This window comes from Nerophis lumbriciformis, linkage group LG22 (genome assembly GCF_033978685.3).
Source record: "Nerophis lumbriciformis linkage group LG22, RoL_Nlum_v2.1, whole genome shotgun sequence".
Taxonomy (NCBI): domain Eukaryota; kingdom Metazoa; phylum Chordata; class Actinopteri; order Syngnathiformes; family Syngnathidae; genus Nerophis; species Nerophis lumbriciformis.
In genome coordinates, this window is record NC_084569.2 from 13,304,918 (window position 1) to 13,322,313 (window position 17,396).

Sequence of the window (17,396 nt, forward strand, 5' to 3'; positions counted from 1 at the left end):
TCAGAATCAGAATCAGAAATACCTTATTAATCCCAACAGAAACAGAAACATATCTAATTGTTGATATAAATAGTCATATGTTAAAATTTGAGAGCACATTAAGACAAAACTAAAGGTCGGCAATTCAAGTTGTGAATGTGCTTTTATTCTGAAGGTTTCGCCCAGGATGTTTCAGACACCGGCAAAAAGATTACTTGATTTTTTTAATGTAACATTGCATGGTGGAAACAAACTTGGTGGTACAGGAACTTTGTATATAGTGATTATTAGTTTATCTAGATCAGGGGGGCCACATGGAGAAAAATCGTCTCCCAAGTGGGCCGGACTGGTAAAATCACGGCACGATAACTTAAAAATAAAGACAACTTCAGATTGTTTTCTTTGTTTAAACATAGAACAAGCACATTCTGAAAATATACAAATCATAATGTTGTTGGTTTTTTTTACTCTTACATGTTGCGGTTAACAGTATTGTACCTTTATTTGTCGTTATTTATACTTTCTGAATAAATGATGTCATAATGTTCATCAGTCAACTCATTGGTGTTACATTTCAATCTATCAAGATAAAAAAAAAATCATATCAAAATCAAATTACAGGATGTCATTTATGTAGTTTGCTCATTTTTTTTTGACTGATGTACTAACATCATGTGTTTTTGTTTTTTTACATACAGTATGTAGCATCATCTACAAAGATACAAATAATTGCTATTGCGACATCTAGTGGACACATTTAGAACAGCTGTTTATTTCATTCGAAAATTTCGGCCTAGATAAAACCTGTTCCCTGGTAATGTATTTTTTAAGACCCATTTTAAAACAAAATAATTCTTTATTAATTTTCATTAATCATGTTTCTAAGCTGTTTGACAGTTCTTGTGTTGGTGACGTTGACTGTGAGACGTCAGCATTACTCTATACATCAACAAAGCGCACCTTTGTGCATTCACACACAGCATAAAACTTTTGGTGAACAAAATGAGACAAAGGAGTGGAAGATTTTACATGTAAACAAACTGTTGCGTTTGATTGTATTATCCCCCCCCCCCCCCATCTTTTTCCATTTTCAATCCTTTTTAAAAAAAAATGCTCCAGGGAGCCACTAGGGCGGCACTAAAGAGCCGCTAGTTGCTGACCCCAGTACTAAATGAACACATTTTATTATAAGTTACACATATTGTATTTATATTGGGGGGTAATCCGAGTCGCCACCTCTTCTAAAGTTTTATGTATCATTGCGATTCTTTTTTCAAACGGAGTGCAGCCATACTTGCCAACCATCCCGATTTTCTCGGGAGACTCACGAATTTCAGTGCCCCTCCCGAAAATCTCCCGGGGCAACCATTCTCCCGAATTTCTCCCGATTTCCACCCGGACAACAATATTGGGGGCGTGCCTTAAAGGCACTGCCTTTAGCGTCCTCTACAACCTGTCATCACGTCCGCTTTTCCTCCATACAAACAGCGTGCCGGCCCATTCACATAATATATGCGGCTTATACACACACATAAGTGAATGCAAGGCATACTTGGTCAACAGCCATACAGGTCACACTGAGGGTGGCCGTATAAACAACTTTAACACTGTTACAAGTATGCGCCACACTGTGAACCCACACCAAACAAGAATGACAAACACATTTCGGGAGAACATCTGCACCGTAACACAACATAAACACAACAGAACAAATACCCAGAAGCTCTTGCAGCACTAACTCTTCCGGGACACTTCAATATACACCCCCCGCTACCACCAACTCCCCCCGAATTCGGAGGTCTCAAGGTTGGCAAGTATGAGTGCAGCATTAATTTATCACCGGCAATTTATCACCATGCAATTCCATCTTCTTCTTCAACGCCTTCCTGACCCGACCATTTCTTTATTGTTTCAGCTTGTTTTCAGTTCTCTGAGTAATGACTGTCTTACAATCTATCTGTCATTTACTGGAAACATGAGGAAAAAAGGGCCTCTTACTGAACTGTGATTGGGCAAAAAGAAATGTGCTTGGATTTTAATACGTCTGATTTTTTTCTTTTGCATACAACCTTTTCTGGATTTGAACATTCGTCAATTTTTTGTTAGGAAACGCACCCAACTCTTAAATACATGAGGTCACTGGTTTGTGTGAGGGACGGGGAGTTAAGCTCTGACATGCTTGGGGTAGAAGAAAAAATACTGTCCTACTGTCTAAATAATGACGTAACAAAACTGAAGAGCATTGTTGCGGTTCTGCATTGCAGAGGCGTGGGTGGAGAAGCCATCGTTCGGCAAGTCTCTAGAGGAGCACTTGAACATTAGCGGGAGAGAGATCGCCTTCCCCATTGAAGCCTGTGTCACCATGCTGCTGGAGTGTGGCATGCAAGAGGAGGTAGATAACAACAATATTAATTTTTCTGAGCATTTTTGTGTTTTTGGGAAGTTCTAAGATGAAAGTGGGTTAACTACAAAACCCAAAACCAGTGAAATTGGCACATTGTGTAAATGGTAAATAAAAACAGAATACAATGATTTGCAAATCCTTTTCAACTTATATTCAATTGAATAGACTGCAAAGACAAGATACTTAACGTTCGAACTGAGAAACTTTGTTATTTTTTGCAAAAAATGTTTAAAGATGATAAAAAATGCTTGGAAGATGTGGCTAATGGGAGTCACCGTTGTCTCTCATAACTATTGTGAACGATAGGCAACATTCCAAAAAAACTGCAGTTCCCCTTTAATAAATGCTAATTTGTTTAATGATAAATTCAATTTTTTTTTTTTTTACCATTTAACAGTGAGCTGATAACTTTAACTTTGCTGTCCAGTAGTTATATCTTGATTTCTTACACTTCTCGAGTCTCACTTGCAAGTTTTATATACAAATCCCAAAACCAGTGAAGTTGGCACGTTATGTAAATGGTAAATAAAAACAGAATACAATGATTTGCAAATCCTTTTCAACTTATATTCAATTGAATAATCAAATCAAATCAAATCAACTTTATTTATAGAGCACATTTAAAATTTACCACAGGGGTAGCCAAAGTGCTGTACAATGAACAGGTTAAAAGATAAAACGAGTACCGAGCAAACACAACACAATACAAACAGAACACGATAAAAAATAAATAATTAAAATAGAATTAATAAAAACATAAAAACATAAAAACAGGATCACAGCAGGTGTATTATGGGGCGCCATTGCAGGATGGATATCACTCAGTGTTAAAAGCCATGGAATAAAAGTATGTTTTTAAGAGAGATTTAAAAACAGGAAGAGAGGAGGCTTGTCTAACACTCAGGGGTAGGTCGTTCCAGAGCTTGGGAGCAGCAACGGCAAAAGCTCTGTCACCTCTAAGCTTCAGCCTTGTGTCAGGGACCGTCAACAGCAGCTGATCGGCTGATCTTAAGGATCGGGTGGGGCAGTAAGGCTGAAGGAGGTCGGAGAGATAGGTTGGCGCGAGGTTGTTTAGACATTTAAAAACAAATAAAAGGAGTTTAAAATGTATTCGGTAACGCACAGGGAGCCAGTGAAGGGACGCTAAAATAGGGGTGATGTGCTCACGTCTGCGGGTCTGTGTTAGCAGACGAGCAGCAGAGTTCTGCACGAGCTGCAGGCGGGCGAGGGAGGCCTGGCTAATGCCAACATACAGGGCATTGCAGTAGTCAAGACGAGTCGAGATAAAAGCGTGGATTAATTTCTCAAGATCATGTCTTGATAGAAGCGGTTTCACTTTGGCTATTTGGCGTAATTGATAAAAGCTTTTTTGAACGACGCTGCTGATTTGTTTTTCGAATTTAAAATCTGAGTCAAACTTTACCCCCAGGTTTGTGACAGAGTCGCTGAGATACGGGGTCAGAGTGCCGAGGTCAACGTTGGGGGAGGGAGAGCGACTTGGACCGAACAACATAACTTCTGTTTTATCTTCATTTAGGCTCAGGAAGTTAGCTGAAAGCCAGACTTTACTGAATAGACTGCAAAGACAAGATATTTAACGTTCAAACTAGAGATGTCCGATAATATTGGTCTGCCGATATTATCGGCCGATAAATGCGTTAAAATGTAATATCGGAAATTATCGGTATCGTTTTTTTTATTATCGGTATATTAGCGGTTTAAAAAAAAAAAAAATTTTTTAATTAAATTAACATAAAAAACACAAGATACACTTACAATTAGTGCACCAACCCAAAAAAAACCAAATTTACAGTCATTCACACAAAAGGGTTGTTTCTTTCTGTTATTAATATTCTGGTTCTTACATTATATATCAATATATATCAATACAGTCTGCAAGGGATACAGTCCGTAAGCACACATGATTGTGCGTGCTGCTGGTCCACTAATAGTACTAACCTTTAACAGTTAATTTTACTAATTTTCATTAATTACTAGTTTCTATGTAGCTGTTTTTATATTGTTTTACTTTCTTTTTTATTCAAAAAATGTTTTTAATTTATTTATCTTATTTCATTTTTTATTTTTTAAAGTACCTTATCTTCACCATACCTGGTTGTCCAAATTAGGCATAATAATGTGTTAATTCCACGACTGCATATATCGGTTGATATCGGTATCGGTTGATATCGGTATCTGTAATTAAAGAGTTGGACAATATCGGAATATCGGATATCGGCAAAAAGCCATCATCGGACATCCCTAGTTCAAACTGGGAACTTTGTTATTTTTTGCAAATATTAGCTCATTTGAAATTTGATGCCTGCGACATGTTTCAAAAGAGCTGGCACAAGTGGCAAAAAAGACTGAGAAAGTTGAGGAATGCTAACCAAACGCTTATTTGGAACATCCCACAGGTGAACAGGCTAGGTGCCATGATTGGGTATAAAGGCAGCTTCCATGAAATGCTCAGTCATTCACAAACAAGGATGGGGCGAGGGGTCACCACTTTGTCAACAAATGCGTGAGCAAATTGTCCAACAGTTTAAGAACAACGTTTCTCAACGAGCTATTGCAAGGAATTTAGGGATCTTGATCTTTCAGACGCTACTGCATCAAAAAGCGACATCGGTGTGTAAAGGATATCACCACATTAGCTCAGGAACACTTCAGAAAACCACTGTCGGTAACTAAAGTTACTCGCCACATCTGTAAGGGCAAGTTAAAACCTACTATGCAAAGCGAGAGCCATTTGTCAACAACACCCAGAAACGCCGCCGGCTTCGCCGGGCCCGAGCTCATCTAAGAGGTCCCATATGGTAGTTTTGAACAATTTTAAATAAGTCTTACGGGTCCAACAATAGTGTATTTTGAAGCGTGTGACCAAAATCTTAAGCCATACTTGTAGTAAGTGTTTTGTGTGTCTGTGGCTTTAATGCTAATGAACCGTTGTACCAGTCTCTGACAGAGTGTATGGCTCCAACAAGCGCTACTTTATCCACTTTTTACACACAGTATACAAAGTATTATTTGTCCAATATACAATACGCCATACTAAATATCACTCACGACAACGTGACATCAAGGAGTGGGACACGTTACAGTAGTACAGACACAGTGTGTAGACAGAAAAGGGAGAACGGACGCATTTTGGCTTAAAAACTAACGATAAAGGTGAAGTTATAACACTGAAACGCCCTCAGGGAGAGGTGCTTTAAGACATGGCCAGCTAGTTTGGGGCTAAAGTCCAGCCGCAGTCTGCAGTGTTTTAGCTACTTCTAAATCCTCGTCTCCATGGCAACAAATAAAGTAAGTTTCTTATAAGTATCATCCCTGCAGGACGAAGAATAGCTAAACATGCTTCACTACACACCGTAGCTCACCGGCGTCACAGTGTAAACAAACGCCATCGGTGGATCTACAGCTGACATCCACTGTAATGATACTAAGTACAGGAGCGTATCCCGTCGACACTACTATGATTAGCATCACAAAATCTTATTTTCATTTTTTTTTTTTTTATATATTATGTTTATAAAGTCAGAAAATATGTCCCTGGGCACAGGAGGACTTTGAATAAGACCAATGTATGATCCTGTAACGACTTGGTATCGGATTGATGCCCAAATTTGTGGTATCATTCAAAACTAATGTAAAGTATCCAAACAACAGAAGAATACGTGATTATTACATTTTAACAGAAGTGTAGATAGAACATGTTAAAAGAGAAAGTAAGCAGATATTAACAGTACATAAACAAGTGGATGAATAATCCAATTTTACAGCTTGTCCTTAATAATTTTGACAAAATAATAAAAGGGAAAATGACACAATATGTTACTGCATATGTCAGCAGACTAATTAGGAGCCTTTGTTTGTTTACTTACTACTAAAAGACAAGTTGTCTTAAGGACAAACTTGCAATAAGAAACATATGTTTAATGTACCCTAAGATTTTGTGTTAAAATAAAGCCAATAATGCCATTTTTTGTGGTCCCTTTTATTTAGAAAAGTATCGAAATACATTTTGGTACCGGGACAACACTTGATGCGTCACATATTTCCAGTTTTGTCATGATCCGTTACCCGGATCATGGCATGATTTATGTTGGTAATGTTTCTGTTTTAGTCTGTTTCCTGGGTGCACCCTCTTTCCCTGTTTACTGTTGGTTTCCATGGGCACCGATTCTCCTCACCTGTCTTAGTTTAGCAATTAGTGTTCCCACCAGGTGTTTTGGTTAATCACTCCCCTTTATAGTTTCCTGTCACCCAGCAATAGTTGCTAGGTCAATGTTTGCTGTAGGCAACATTTACGTTCTCCTGTTTTTTCTCCTCGCTATAGCATACTTGCCAACCCTCCCGGATTTTCCGGGAGACTCCCGAAATTCAGTGCCTCTCCCGAAAACCTCCCGGGACAAATTTTCTCCCGAAAATCTCCCGAAATTCAGGCACACAATATAAACAGCGTACCTGCCCAATCACGTTATAACTGTAGAATGATCGAGGGCGAGTTCTTGGTTTCTTATGTGGGTTTATTGGTAGGCAGTTTCATTAACGTCCTCCCAGCCGCGGCAACAACACACAACAACAGCATTTCGTCTGCCGTAAACAGCAATGTTGTGACACTCTTAAACAGGACAATACTGCCATCTAGTGCATTTGATGAAAGCACAATTTGCGTGCCACAAAGCAATGCATCATCAGTGAGGGCGTTCAGCATGGTTAGAAAAATAGTGACAAATAGAACAAGGATGGACAATTCAACCCTTAACTCAACAATGAGTAGATGAGTGTTATGTGTGTGTATATGTGTAAATAAATGAACACTGAAATTCAAGTATTTATTTTATTTATATACATATGTATATATATATATATATATATATATATATATATATGAAATACTTGACTTAGTATTTCTTATATATATATGAAATACTTGACATAGTTTTTCTTATATATATATATATATATATATATATATATATTTATATATATATATATATATATATATATAAAATACTTGACTTGGTGAATCCTAGTTGTAAATATACTCCTCCCCTCTTAACCACGCCCCCAACCACGCCCCCAACCACGCCCCCCACCTCCCAAAATCGGAGGTCTCAAGGTTGGCAAGTATGCTATAGTAAGTTTGTACACACTAGCATTCCTCGTTTTTTTTCAGCCTTGGTGATATTTTGTGTTTTTTATCTCCATGCTTGCTAGTATCCTCAGTTTTGTATTTTTGTCTAGCGTTTAATTTATTAAAATACTTCATCTTACCTCCACGATACTCCTGCTCGTCTTCTGTTTTGGAAGGAACGCTACCTAAGCAGCTATGCGTCCCCGCAGACGTAACAAGTTTCTCATTACAACATGTATCAAACCGACAGCCATCAGACTGTATGATGCATATGTTCCTTCTTGACTGCACTTAAATGTAGAATATATGTATAATATATTTATATTATTCACATGTGAATAATGCTGTATAGTATTTATTGTCTATTGTGAGCAGACTGTGGTGCTGCATTTCCTCCAGGGATCAATAAAGTACTTTCTATTCTATTCTATTTTTTTCTAAATTAAATTTAGCACTGCTCCACCTAGCTGCAGCCTTTTGTATTGTTCTAACATGAATACTAGAGTGTAGACACAAATAATGAACATCTATGCTTGCTCCCACCGACTATTTGAGAAACACTGCTCTAGGGACACATTGACTGTTAGAACACCATTAAAAAGCCGAACTTAGATTATGTAAAATGGTTTATCATATCTGTGGGAAAGTTTAGGCTTCTTACACAATAAAGTGTTTTCTTGGCTTACAGGGTCTCTTCAGAGTGGCCCCATCAGCCTCCAAGCTGAAGAAGCTGAAAGCGTCTCTGGACTGCGGCGTTCTCGATGTGCAGGAGTATTCCTCCGACCCGCACGCCATCGCAGGTGAGCTACACCCACAGCGATCACGGATCGCTATGGCAACGATACCACCACCTGCGCACAGGCCTTTTTAATTTAGTATCGCCTCCACACAAGCTCTGATGTCACTGTCCGTGCACGTCACACATGAATGACAACCAAATGTGTTTCGGAGGAATTTGGAGTATGGCAGCTGCGCCAGCTGCGCCAGAGCTTTTACGACTTCTCTCACCCACAGGGGCTCTCAAATCTTACCTCCGGGAACTCCCCGAGCCGCTGATGACCACTGAACTTTACGACGAGTGGATTCAGGCCTCCAAGTGAGTCTCTGATTCCTATAACTTAAAAAAAATAAAAACACTTGCTCAACTTAATGAGACAAAAGCTGTTTTGAAAAATAATGCATTTACAGAGATAATAATGCTCTATTTTGATCATACGGAAGTGTATTATAAGGTCAGAATAAGAATACGAATCAGAATCAGAAGTACTTTATTAATCCCCATTTCTACAGTCGTGGTCAAAAGTTTACATACACTTGTAAAGAACATAATGTTATGGCTGTCTTGAGTTTCCAATCATTTCTACAACTCTTATTTGTTTGTGATAGAATGACTGGAGCACATACTTGTTGGTCACAAAAAACATTCATGAAGTTTGGTTCTTTTATGAATTTATTATGGGTCTACTGAAAATGTGAGCAAATCTGCTGGGTCAAAAGTATACATACAGCAATGTTAATATTTGGTTGCAAGTTTCACTGCAATAAGGTGCTTTTGGTAGCCATCCACAAGCTTCTGTTTGAATTGTTGACCACTCCTCTTGACAAAATTGGAGCAGTTCAGCTAAATGTGTTGGTTTTTCTGACATGGATTTGTTTCTTCAGAATTGTCCACACGTTTAAGTCAGGACTTGGGAAACCTTAATTCTAGCCTGATTTAGTCATTCCTTTACCACTTTTGACATGTTTTTGGGGTCATTATACTGCTGGAATACCCAACTGCACCCAAGACACAACCTCCAGGCTGATGATTTTAGGTTGTCCTGAAGAATTTGGAGGTAATCCTCCTTTTTCATTGTCCCATTTACTCTCTGAAAAGCACCAGTTCCATTGGCAGCAAAACAGGCCCAGAGTATAATACTACCACCACCATGCTTGACAGTGGGAATGGTGTTCCTGGGATTAAAGCCCTCACCTTTTTTCCTCCAAACATATTGCTGGGTATTGTGGCCAAACAGCTCAATTTTTCGTTTCATCCGACATCACATGGACAAAGATAAGACCTTCTGGAGGAAAGTTATGTGGTTCTATGTAAACATTTGATCGCGACTGTACATATAGCTACAAAAGTAAAACAACACTGAAAAAAATGAAATTTAAGTAAGATGAAATATCTCAAATAAGGGTGATATTTGCTTATTTTCTGTCTGATAAGATAGTTCTTCTCACTAAGCATATTTTATGTTAGAGTCTTATACTTGTTTTAAGGGTTTTGGTCCTAAATGATCTCAGTAAGATATTACAGCTTGTTGCTGAGATTTGATGACCTATATTGAGTAAAACATGCTTGAAACTAGAATATCAACTGTTGCAAAGCTGCGTCATCAACACTCACAAGTAGAGATGTCCGATAATATCGGCCTGCCGATATTATGCGTTAAAATGTAATATCGGAAATTATCGGTATCGTTTTTTTTTTATTATCGGTATCGTTTTTATTTTTTTATTTTTTATTTTTAATTTTTTTTATTAAATCAACATAAAAAACACAAGATACACTAACAATTAGTGCACCAACCCGAAAAACCTCCCTCCCCCATTTACACTCATTCACACTCATTCACACAAAAGGGTTGTTTCTTTCTGTTATTAATATTCTGGTTCCTACATTATATATCAATATATATCAATACAGTCTGCAAGGGATACAGTCCGTAAGCACACATGATTGTGCGTGCTGCTGGTCCACTAATAGTACTAACCTTTAACAGTTAATTTTACTCATTTTCATTAATTACTAGTTTCTATGTAACTGTTTTTATTTTGTTTTACTTTCTTTTTTATTCAAGAAAATGTTTTTAATTTATTTATCTTATTTTATTTTATTAATTTTTTTTAAAAGTACCTTATCTTCACCATACCTATTTGGTTGTCAAAATTAGGCATAATAATGTGTTAATTCCACGACTGTATATATTGGTTGATATCGGTATCGGTTGATATCGGTATCGGTAATTAAAGAGTTGGACAATGTCGGGATATCGGCAAAAAGCCATTATCGGACATCCCTACTCACAAGTATAAAAGTACTTTTTTAAAGTAATAATGTCTTATTTCCAGCATGAAAAAAAAATTTCATGACATTGACACAATTGTGTCTTATATTAAAACAGACGACAGCCAAATGGACTTTGCGGTTTTATTTTCAATGAAACAATAGAAAATACGTACTCATATAGTAGTACAGTTGTTATTAGTGACAATATACTTATTTTAAGGTATTTTTGGGTTCATTGAGGTTAGCTAATTTTACTTGTTTTGGAAAGTCTTGACAAGCCAAATGTTCTTGTTCTATTGGCAGATAATTTTGCTTAGTTCAAATAAAATACCCCTCATTTTTGTTTTGTTTTTCTTGTTTTCGAACACTGACTTTTTGCAGTGCAATTAACCAATAATATACATTGCGCACGCACGATTGCACCATGCATAGACAAGCAACCAAACAAAAACATCATTTTTTTAAAACACTGGTGACTTCTACGGTGTTACGCGCCATCGTCTGCTGGGGTGGGGGGGAGCATGGCAGACATGACAGGAGCAGACCCAACAAAGCAACCAAGGGAGCCGACTCCACCCCCGGCCGCCCGCTAACTCTCGGCCAGTGTCCAGTCCGCATGGATGAGCGAGGATGCAGGGGTCGGCAACTCGCGGCTCTTTAGCGCCGCCCTAGTGGCTCTCTGGAGCTTTTTAAAAAATGTATGAAAACTGGAAAAAGATGAGGGGGAAAAAAAATCTATTTTTTGTTTTAATATGGTTTCTGTAGGAGGACAAACATGACACAAGCCTCCCTAATTGTTACAAAGCACACTGTTTATATTAAACATGCTTCATTACTGATTCGAGTATTTGGCGAGCGCCGTTTTGTCCTACTAATTTTGGCGGTCCTTGAACTCACCGTAGTTTGTTTACATGTATAACTTTCTCCGACTTTCTAGGACGTGTTTTATGCCACTTCTTTTTCTGTCTCATTTTGTCCACCAAACTTTTAACGTTGAGCATGAAAGGTGAGTTTTGTTGATGTTATTGACTTGTGTGGAATGCTAATCAGACATATTTGGTCACTGCATGACTGCAAGCTAATCGATGCTAACATGCTATTTAGGCTAGCTATATGTACATATTGTATCATTATGCCTAATTTGTAGCTATATTTGAGGTCATTTAGTTTCCTTTAAGTCCTCTTAATTCAATGTATATCTCATGACACACTATCTGTATGTAATATGGCTTTTAATTTTTTGCGGCTCCAGACAGATTTTTTTTTGTATTTTTGGTCCAATATGGCTCTTTCAACATTTTGGGTTGCCGACCCCTGGTCTAAGGAGACCGAGTTGTCCGCTACATGCTCAGTATCTAAGTATAATCCCTTTCTCCTTCTCTCAGCCTTCAAGATATGGACAAGAGACTCAAAGCATTAATGGCAGCCTGTGAGAAACTGCCCACAGATAACTTGAACAACTTCAGGTCAGTCGTCTCCTATAAGATCTGTTCGTGCTGTTGTAACACCCTTTTAAATGTCCACGTGTCCTTGAATGCAACAGATATCTCATCAAATTCCTAGCCAAGCTGAGCGACTATCAGGACGCCAATAAGATGACGCCGGGTAACATGGCCATCGTCCTGGGCCCTAATTTACTCTGGACGCACACCGAGCCGTATGTAACCTTCCCAACTTGTCTTCGCGTGCTTTCCCACGTGGCTGGTCAGACTTTGTGACCGTTGGTTTCGTCTTTGCAGAGACATGACAGAGATGATGACCACGCTGTCTCTGCAGATTGTCGGCATCGTTGAGCCCATCATCCAACACGCTGACTGGTTCTTCCCTGGAGGTGAGGGAATCCAAAGAATCCATTCATATGTTTAAAGGGTTTGGAAATCATAAAGACATTGACAAGAATAAAGCATGAATAAGTCAAATATGTTTTTCTCCATGCAAAAACAGGTACTTTTTAGTACATCGGAATCAGAATCTGATTAATTGGCTAAATATGTTTAACACACAAGGAATTGGTAGACTCTGCTCTCTTTGTTCAATGCAAGTTGGATATACAAAACCCAAAACCAGTGAAGTTGGCACGTTGTGTAATTCGTAAATAAAAACAGAATACAATGATTTGGAAATCCTTTTTTTTTAACTTATATTCAATTGAATAGACTGCAAAGACAAGATATTTAACGTTCGGACCGGAAAACGTTGTTATTTTTTGCAAATATTAGCTCATTTAGAATTTGATGCCTGCAACATGTTTCAAAAAAGCTGGCACAAGTGGCAAAAAAGACTGAGAACGTTGAGGAATGCTCATCAAACACTTATTTGGAACATCCCACAGGTGAACAGGCTAATTGGGAACAGGTGGGTGCCATGATTGGGTATAAAAGCAGCTTCCATGAAATGATCAGTCATTCACAAACTAGGATGGGGCGAGGGTCACCACTTTGTGAACAAATGCATGAGCAAATTGTCGAACAGTTAAAGAAGAACATTTCTCAACCAGCTATTGCAAGGAATTTAGGGATTTCTCCATCTACGGTCTGTAATATCATCAAAAGGTTCTCTGGAGAAATCACTGCATGTAAAATTGAATGCCCGTGACCATGGATCCCTCACGCGATACTGCATCAATAACCGGCGTCAGTGTGTAAAGGATATCACCACGTCGGCTTAGCAACGCTTCAGAAAACCACTGTCAGTAACTACAGTTCGTCACTACATCTGTAGGTGCAACTTAAAACTCTACTATGCGACGCGAAAGCCGTTTATCAACAACACACAGAAACGCTGCAGGCTTCGCTGGGCCTGAGCTCATCTAAGATGGACTGATGCAGAGTGTAAAGTGTTCTGTGGTTTGACAAGTCCACATTTCAAATTGTTTTTGGAAACTGCGGACGTCGTGTCCTCCAGAACAAAGAGGAAAAGAACCATCCGGATTGTTATAGGCGCAAAGTTCAAAAGCCAGCATCTGTGATGGTATGGGGGTGTATTAGTGCCCAAGGCATGGGTAACTTACACATCTGTGAAGGCACCATTAATGCTGAAAGGTACATACAGGTTTTGGAGCAACATATGATGCCAAGCAACTTTATCATGGACGCCCCTGCTTATTTCAGCAAGACAATACCAAGCCACGTGTTACAACAGCGTGGCTTCATAGTAAAAGAGTGCGGGTACTAGACTGGCCTGCCTGTAGTCCAGACCTGTCTCCCATTGAAAATGTGTGGCGCATTATGAAGCCTAAAATACCACAACGGAGACCCCCGGACTGTTGAACAACTTAAGCTGTACATCAAGCAAGAATGGGAAAGAATTCCACCTGAAAAGCTTCAAAAATTGGTCTCCTCAGTTCCCAAACGTTGTGTTGTTAAAAGGAATGGCCATGTAACACAGTGGTGAACATGCCCCTGTGCCAACTTTTTTTGCAATGTGTTGCTGCCATTAAATTATAAGTTAATGATTATTTGCAAAAAAAAAATTTGTTTCTCAGTTCCAACATTAAATATCTATTCAATTGAATATAAGTTGAAAAAGATTAGCAAATCATTGTATTCTGTTTTTATTTACGATTTACACAACGTGCCAACTTCACTGGTTTTAGGGTTTGTATTATGCAGAGCAGTTGTACATTACTGCAAATTGCAACTACTGTAATAAACATTGTTAAAGGGGAACATTATCACAATTTCAGAATGGTTAAAACCATTAAAAATCAGTTCCCAGTGGCTTATTATATTTTTCTAAGTTTTTTTCAAAATTTTACCCATCACGCAATATTCCTAAAAAAAGCTTCAAAGTGCCTGATTTTAACCATCGTTATAAACACCCGTCCATTTTCCTGTGACGTTAAGTGAAGCCAACACAAACAAACATGGCGGAAAGAACAGCAAGCTATAGCGACATTAGCTCGGATTCAGACTCGGATTTCAGCGGCTTAAGCGATTCAACAGATTACGCATGTATTGAAACGGATGGTTGTAGTGTGGAGGCAGGTAGCGAAAACGAAATTGAAGAAGAAACTGAAGCTATTGAGCCATATCGGTTTGAACCGTATGCAAGCGAAACCGACGAAAACGGCACGACAGCCAGCGACACGGGAGAAAGCGAGGACAAATTCGGCGATCGCCTTCCAACCAACGATTGGTATGTGTTTGTTTGGCATTAAAGGAAACTAACAACTATGAACTAGGTTTACAGCATATGAAATACATTTGGCAACAACATGCACTTTGAGAGTGCAGACAGCCCAATTTTCATCAATTAATATATTCTGTAGCCATACCCTCATCCGCGCTCTTTTCCTGAAAGCTGATCTGTCCAGTTTTGGAGTTGATGTCAACAGGCCAGGGAAGCTAGGGTCGATATTCTTCTCTTGATCATCTTCGGGGGCATAAGGGACGGTGTGAGCCAAGACATCCAGGGGGTTTAGCTCGCTCGTCTGCGGGAACAAACTGCCGCCATTGCTTGCCGTGCTACCGAGGTCCTTTGTCCCTGAATTGCTCACACACTCCGGCAGATTCAATGGGGGTCTGGCGGCAGATTTCTTTGACTTTATCGTTGGAAATGCATCTGCTTTGAGTGTCGCAGGATATCCACACATTCTTGCCATCTCTGTCGTAGCATAGCTTTCGTCGGTAAAGTGTGCGGAACAAACGTCCAATTTCTTGCCACTTTCGCATCTTTGGGCCACTGGTGTTCGTGTTGTTACACCCTCCGACAACACATCTCCAAGGTACGGAAAACAGTCGAAAAAACGGAAAATAACAGAGCCGATTTGACTCGGTGTTTGAGAAAATGGCGGATTGCTTCCCAATGTGACGTCACGTTGTGACGTCATCGCTCCGAGAGCGAATATTAGAAAGTCGTTTAATTCGCCAAAATTCACCCATTTAGAGTTCGGAAATCGGTTAAAAAAATATATGGTCTTTTTTCTGCAACATCAAGGTATATGTTGACGCTTACATAGGTCTGGTGATAATGTTCCCCTTTAAATTATATAAATAAAATAATATATGAGTAAAAATAATATATATTAAAAAAAAAACATACAGCATATATTAGATGTGTATATATATATAATGGAAAAATAAAATGTAAAGAAGGCAGATTTATTAAATGTTTCATATGTATTCTTAAGTACTTGCCAAGTACTTAAAAAGGCTCCAGTGCACTGTATTGATCCTCCACCTTTGCAATTATATTCTCGCGGTCGTTTCTTCAAATGTCCACTGATTGACGTCTGCTCCGCCCTCTGCAGAGATTGAATTCAACCTGACTGGCAGCTACGGCAGCCCCATCCACACCAACCACAACTCCAACTACAGCTCCATGCCCTCCCCCGACATGGAGCAGTCGGAGCGCAAGCAGCACCACCACGACCAGAGCCGGCGCCCACTCAGCGTTGCCACGGACAACATGATGCTGGAGTTTTACAAGAAGGACGGGTAACGACTTACTCTGCCTACTTCTCACTCTCTCGCCGTTTTTTTTCCCGGCCGCCCACGCCCCCCCTCTCACATTTGACGCTCGCACGATAATATCACCTGTTACACAAACATCCACTCCTTTTTTTTTTTTTTTTTTTTTTACCAGGACCCATCTGTCCAACAATTCAATGGAATACATGAGGCACGAATGACACTGTCGCCATGGTAACAGAGCCTGTCGTGGTGCCTGCTTGTTGCCTCTTTTTCTCATTAAATATTTCTCCCCATCCTCCCACAGCCGGCGCTTCCAACGCAGTCTGGCGTCATGTGCCACTTTACCCGGGCCAGAGTCATTCATGCAGCTGGTGGCAAAATTAGAAGCCAATTTCCGTGCGCCAAAAAAATCTACCGCTTTCAGAGGCATTTATCTCAATCTGCACAGGCCATTACATGGAGATGGCTTTTTGTCTATTTTGAGTAATGAAGAGAGACTGCGGGTTTCTTAGTGTCCCTGCCATGTTTGGACAGGTTTGCTTCAGAAACACAGTCTTCCGCGGGGTGTCCTGCGTTATTGGCAGTGGCTTCTTCAGCAGATTGAACGCGTCGGATCCGCATTAAAGGTCGACTTGAATGAATGCGAGCTCATTAGCGGTATTTCCTAGGCGGGCAGTTGCAAGCTGAGCTATTGTTTGTGATGTGTTTGGAAGGGACAATGGGCGTTCCTAATAGGGCCTGCATTAGCACGACACTTGCACACAAGCGAGTCAGTGCATTTGCGGTTTTAAGCATGCATCTTAACAGACCAGAAAGCCATAATGCAGATTTGCCTGTACTGTGGGAGAATTTTTGACGAAAACTCTTAGCTAACCATACTGTAAATATAACTCTTCTACTCCTATGCACATACAGCACAGGGCCTAATCTACTAAGACCCAACCAAATACTAAGTGCTACATAGTGTGTGCAAACTATAAAATGATGTGTACTATTTGTGAGTGCCCCTAAAAAAGGCATTGAAGCTTAGGGATGGCTATGGAGAACGAAACTAAAACTGAACTGGCTAAACAAAAAAACAGAATGCTGGACGACAGCAAAGACTTACAGCGTGTGGAGCAGACGGCGTCCACAAAGTACATCCACACAAAGAAGGATAGCGTCCGCACGACTGAAATAGTCTTGAATGCTAAAACAAAGCAGGTGCAGGGAGTAGCGCTCAAAGGAAGACATGAAACTGCTATAGGAAAATACCAACAAAACAGGAAAAGCCACCAAAATAGGAGCGCAAGACACTACACACAGGAAAACACCAAAAAAATCCAAATAAGTCACGGCGTGATGTGACAGGCCGTGACAGTACACCTACTTTGAGACAATAACTATAGTGATGCATGGTTG

At 39.5% G+C, this 17,396-nt stretch overlaps 1 protein-coding gene across 5 annotated transcripts in view; it reads left to right on the top strand.

Annotated features, from left to right (window-relative positions):
* arhgap44a (Rho GTPase activating protein 44a) overlaps nt 1-17,396 on the top strand; it is a 124,468-nt gene that overhangs the window by 61,525 nt on the left and 45,547 nt on the right. For all 5 annotated transcript variants that reach the window (XM_061974222.1, XM_061974227.1, XM_061974223.1 and 2 more), the window contains 7 exons: nt 2,244-2,371; nt 8,215-8,326; nt 8,541-8,622; nt 11,967-12,047; nt 12,125-12,238; nt 12,321-12,412; nt 15,833-16,019. In XM_061974222.1, coding sequence (XP_061830206.1) covers nt 2,244-2,371; nt 8,215-8,326; nt 8,541-8,622; nt 11,967-12,047; nt 12,125-12,238; nt 12,321-12,412; nt 15,833-16,019 — 796 coding nt within the window. The remainder of the gene's footprint in view (nt 1-2,243; nt 2,372-8,214; nt 8,327-8,540; nt 8,623-11,966; nt 12,048-12,124; nt 12,239-12,320; nt 12,413-15,832; nt 16,020-17,396) is intronic.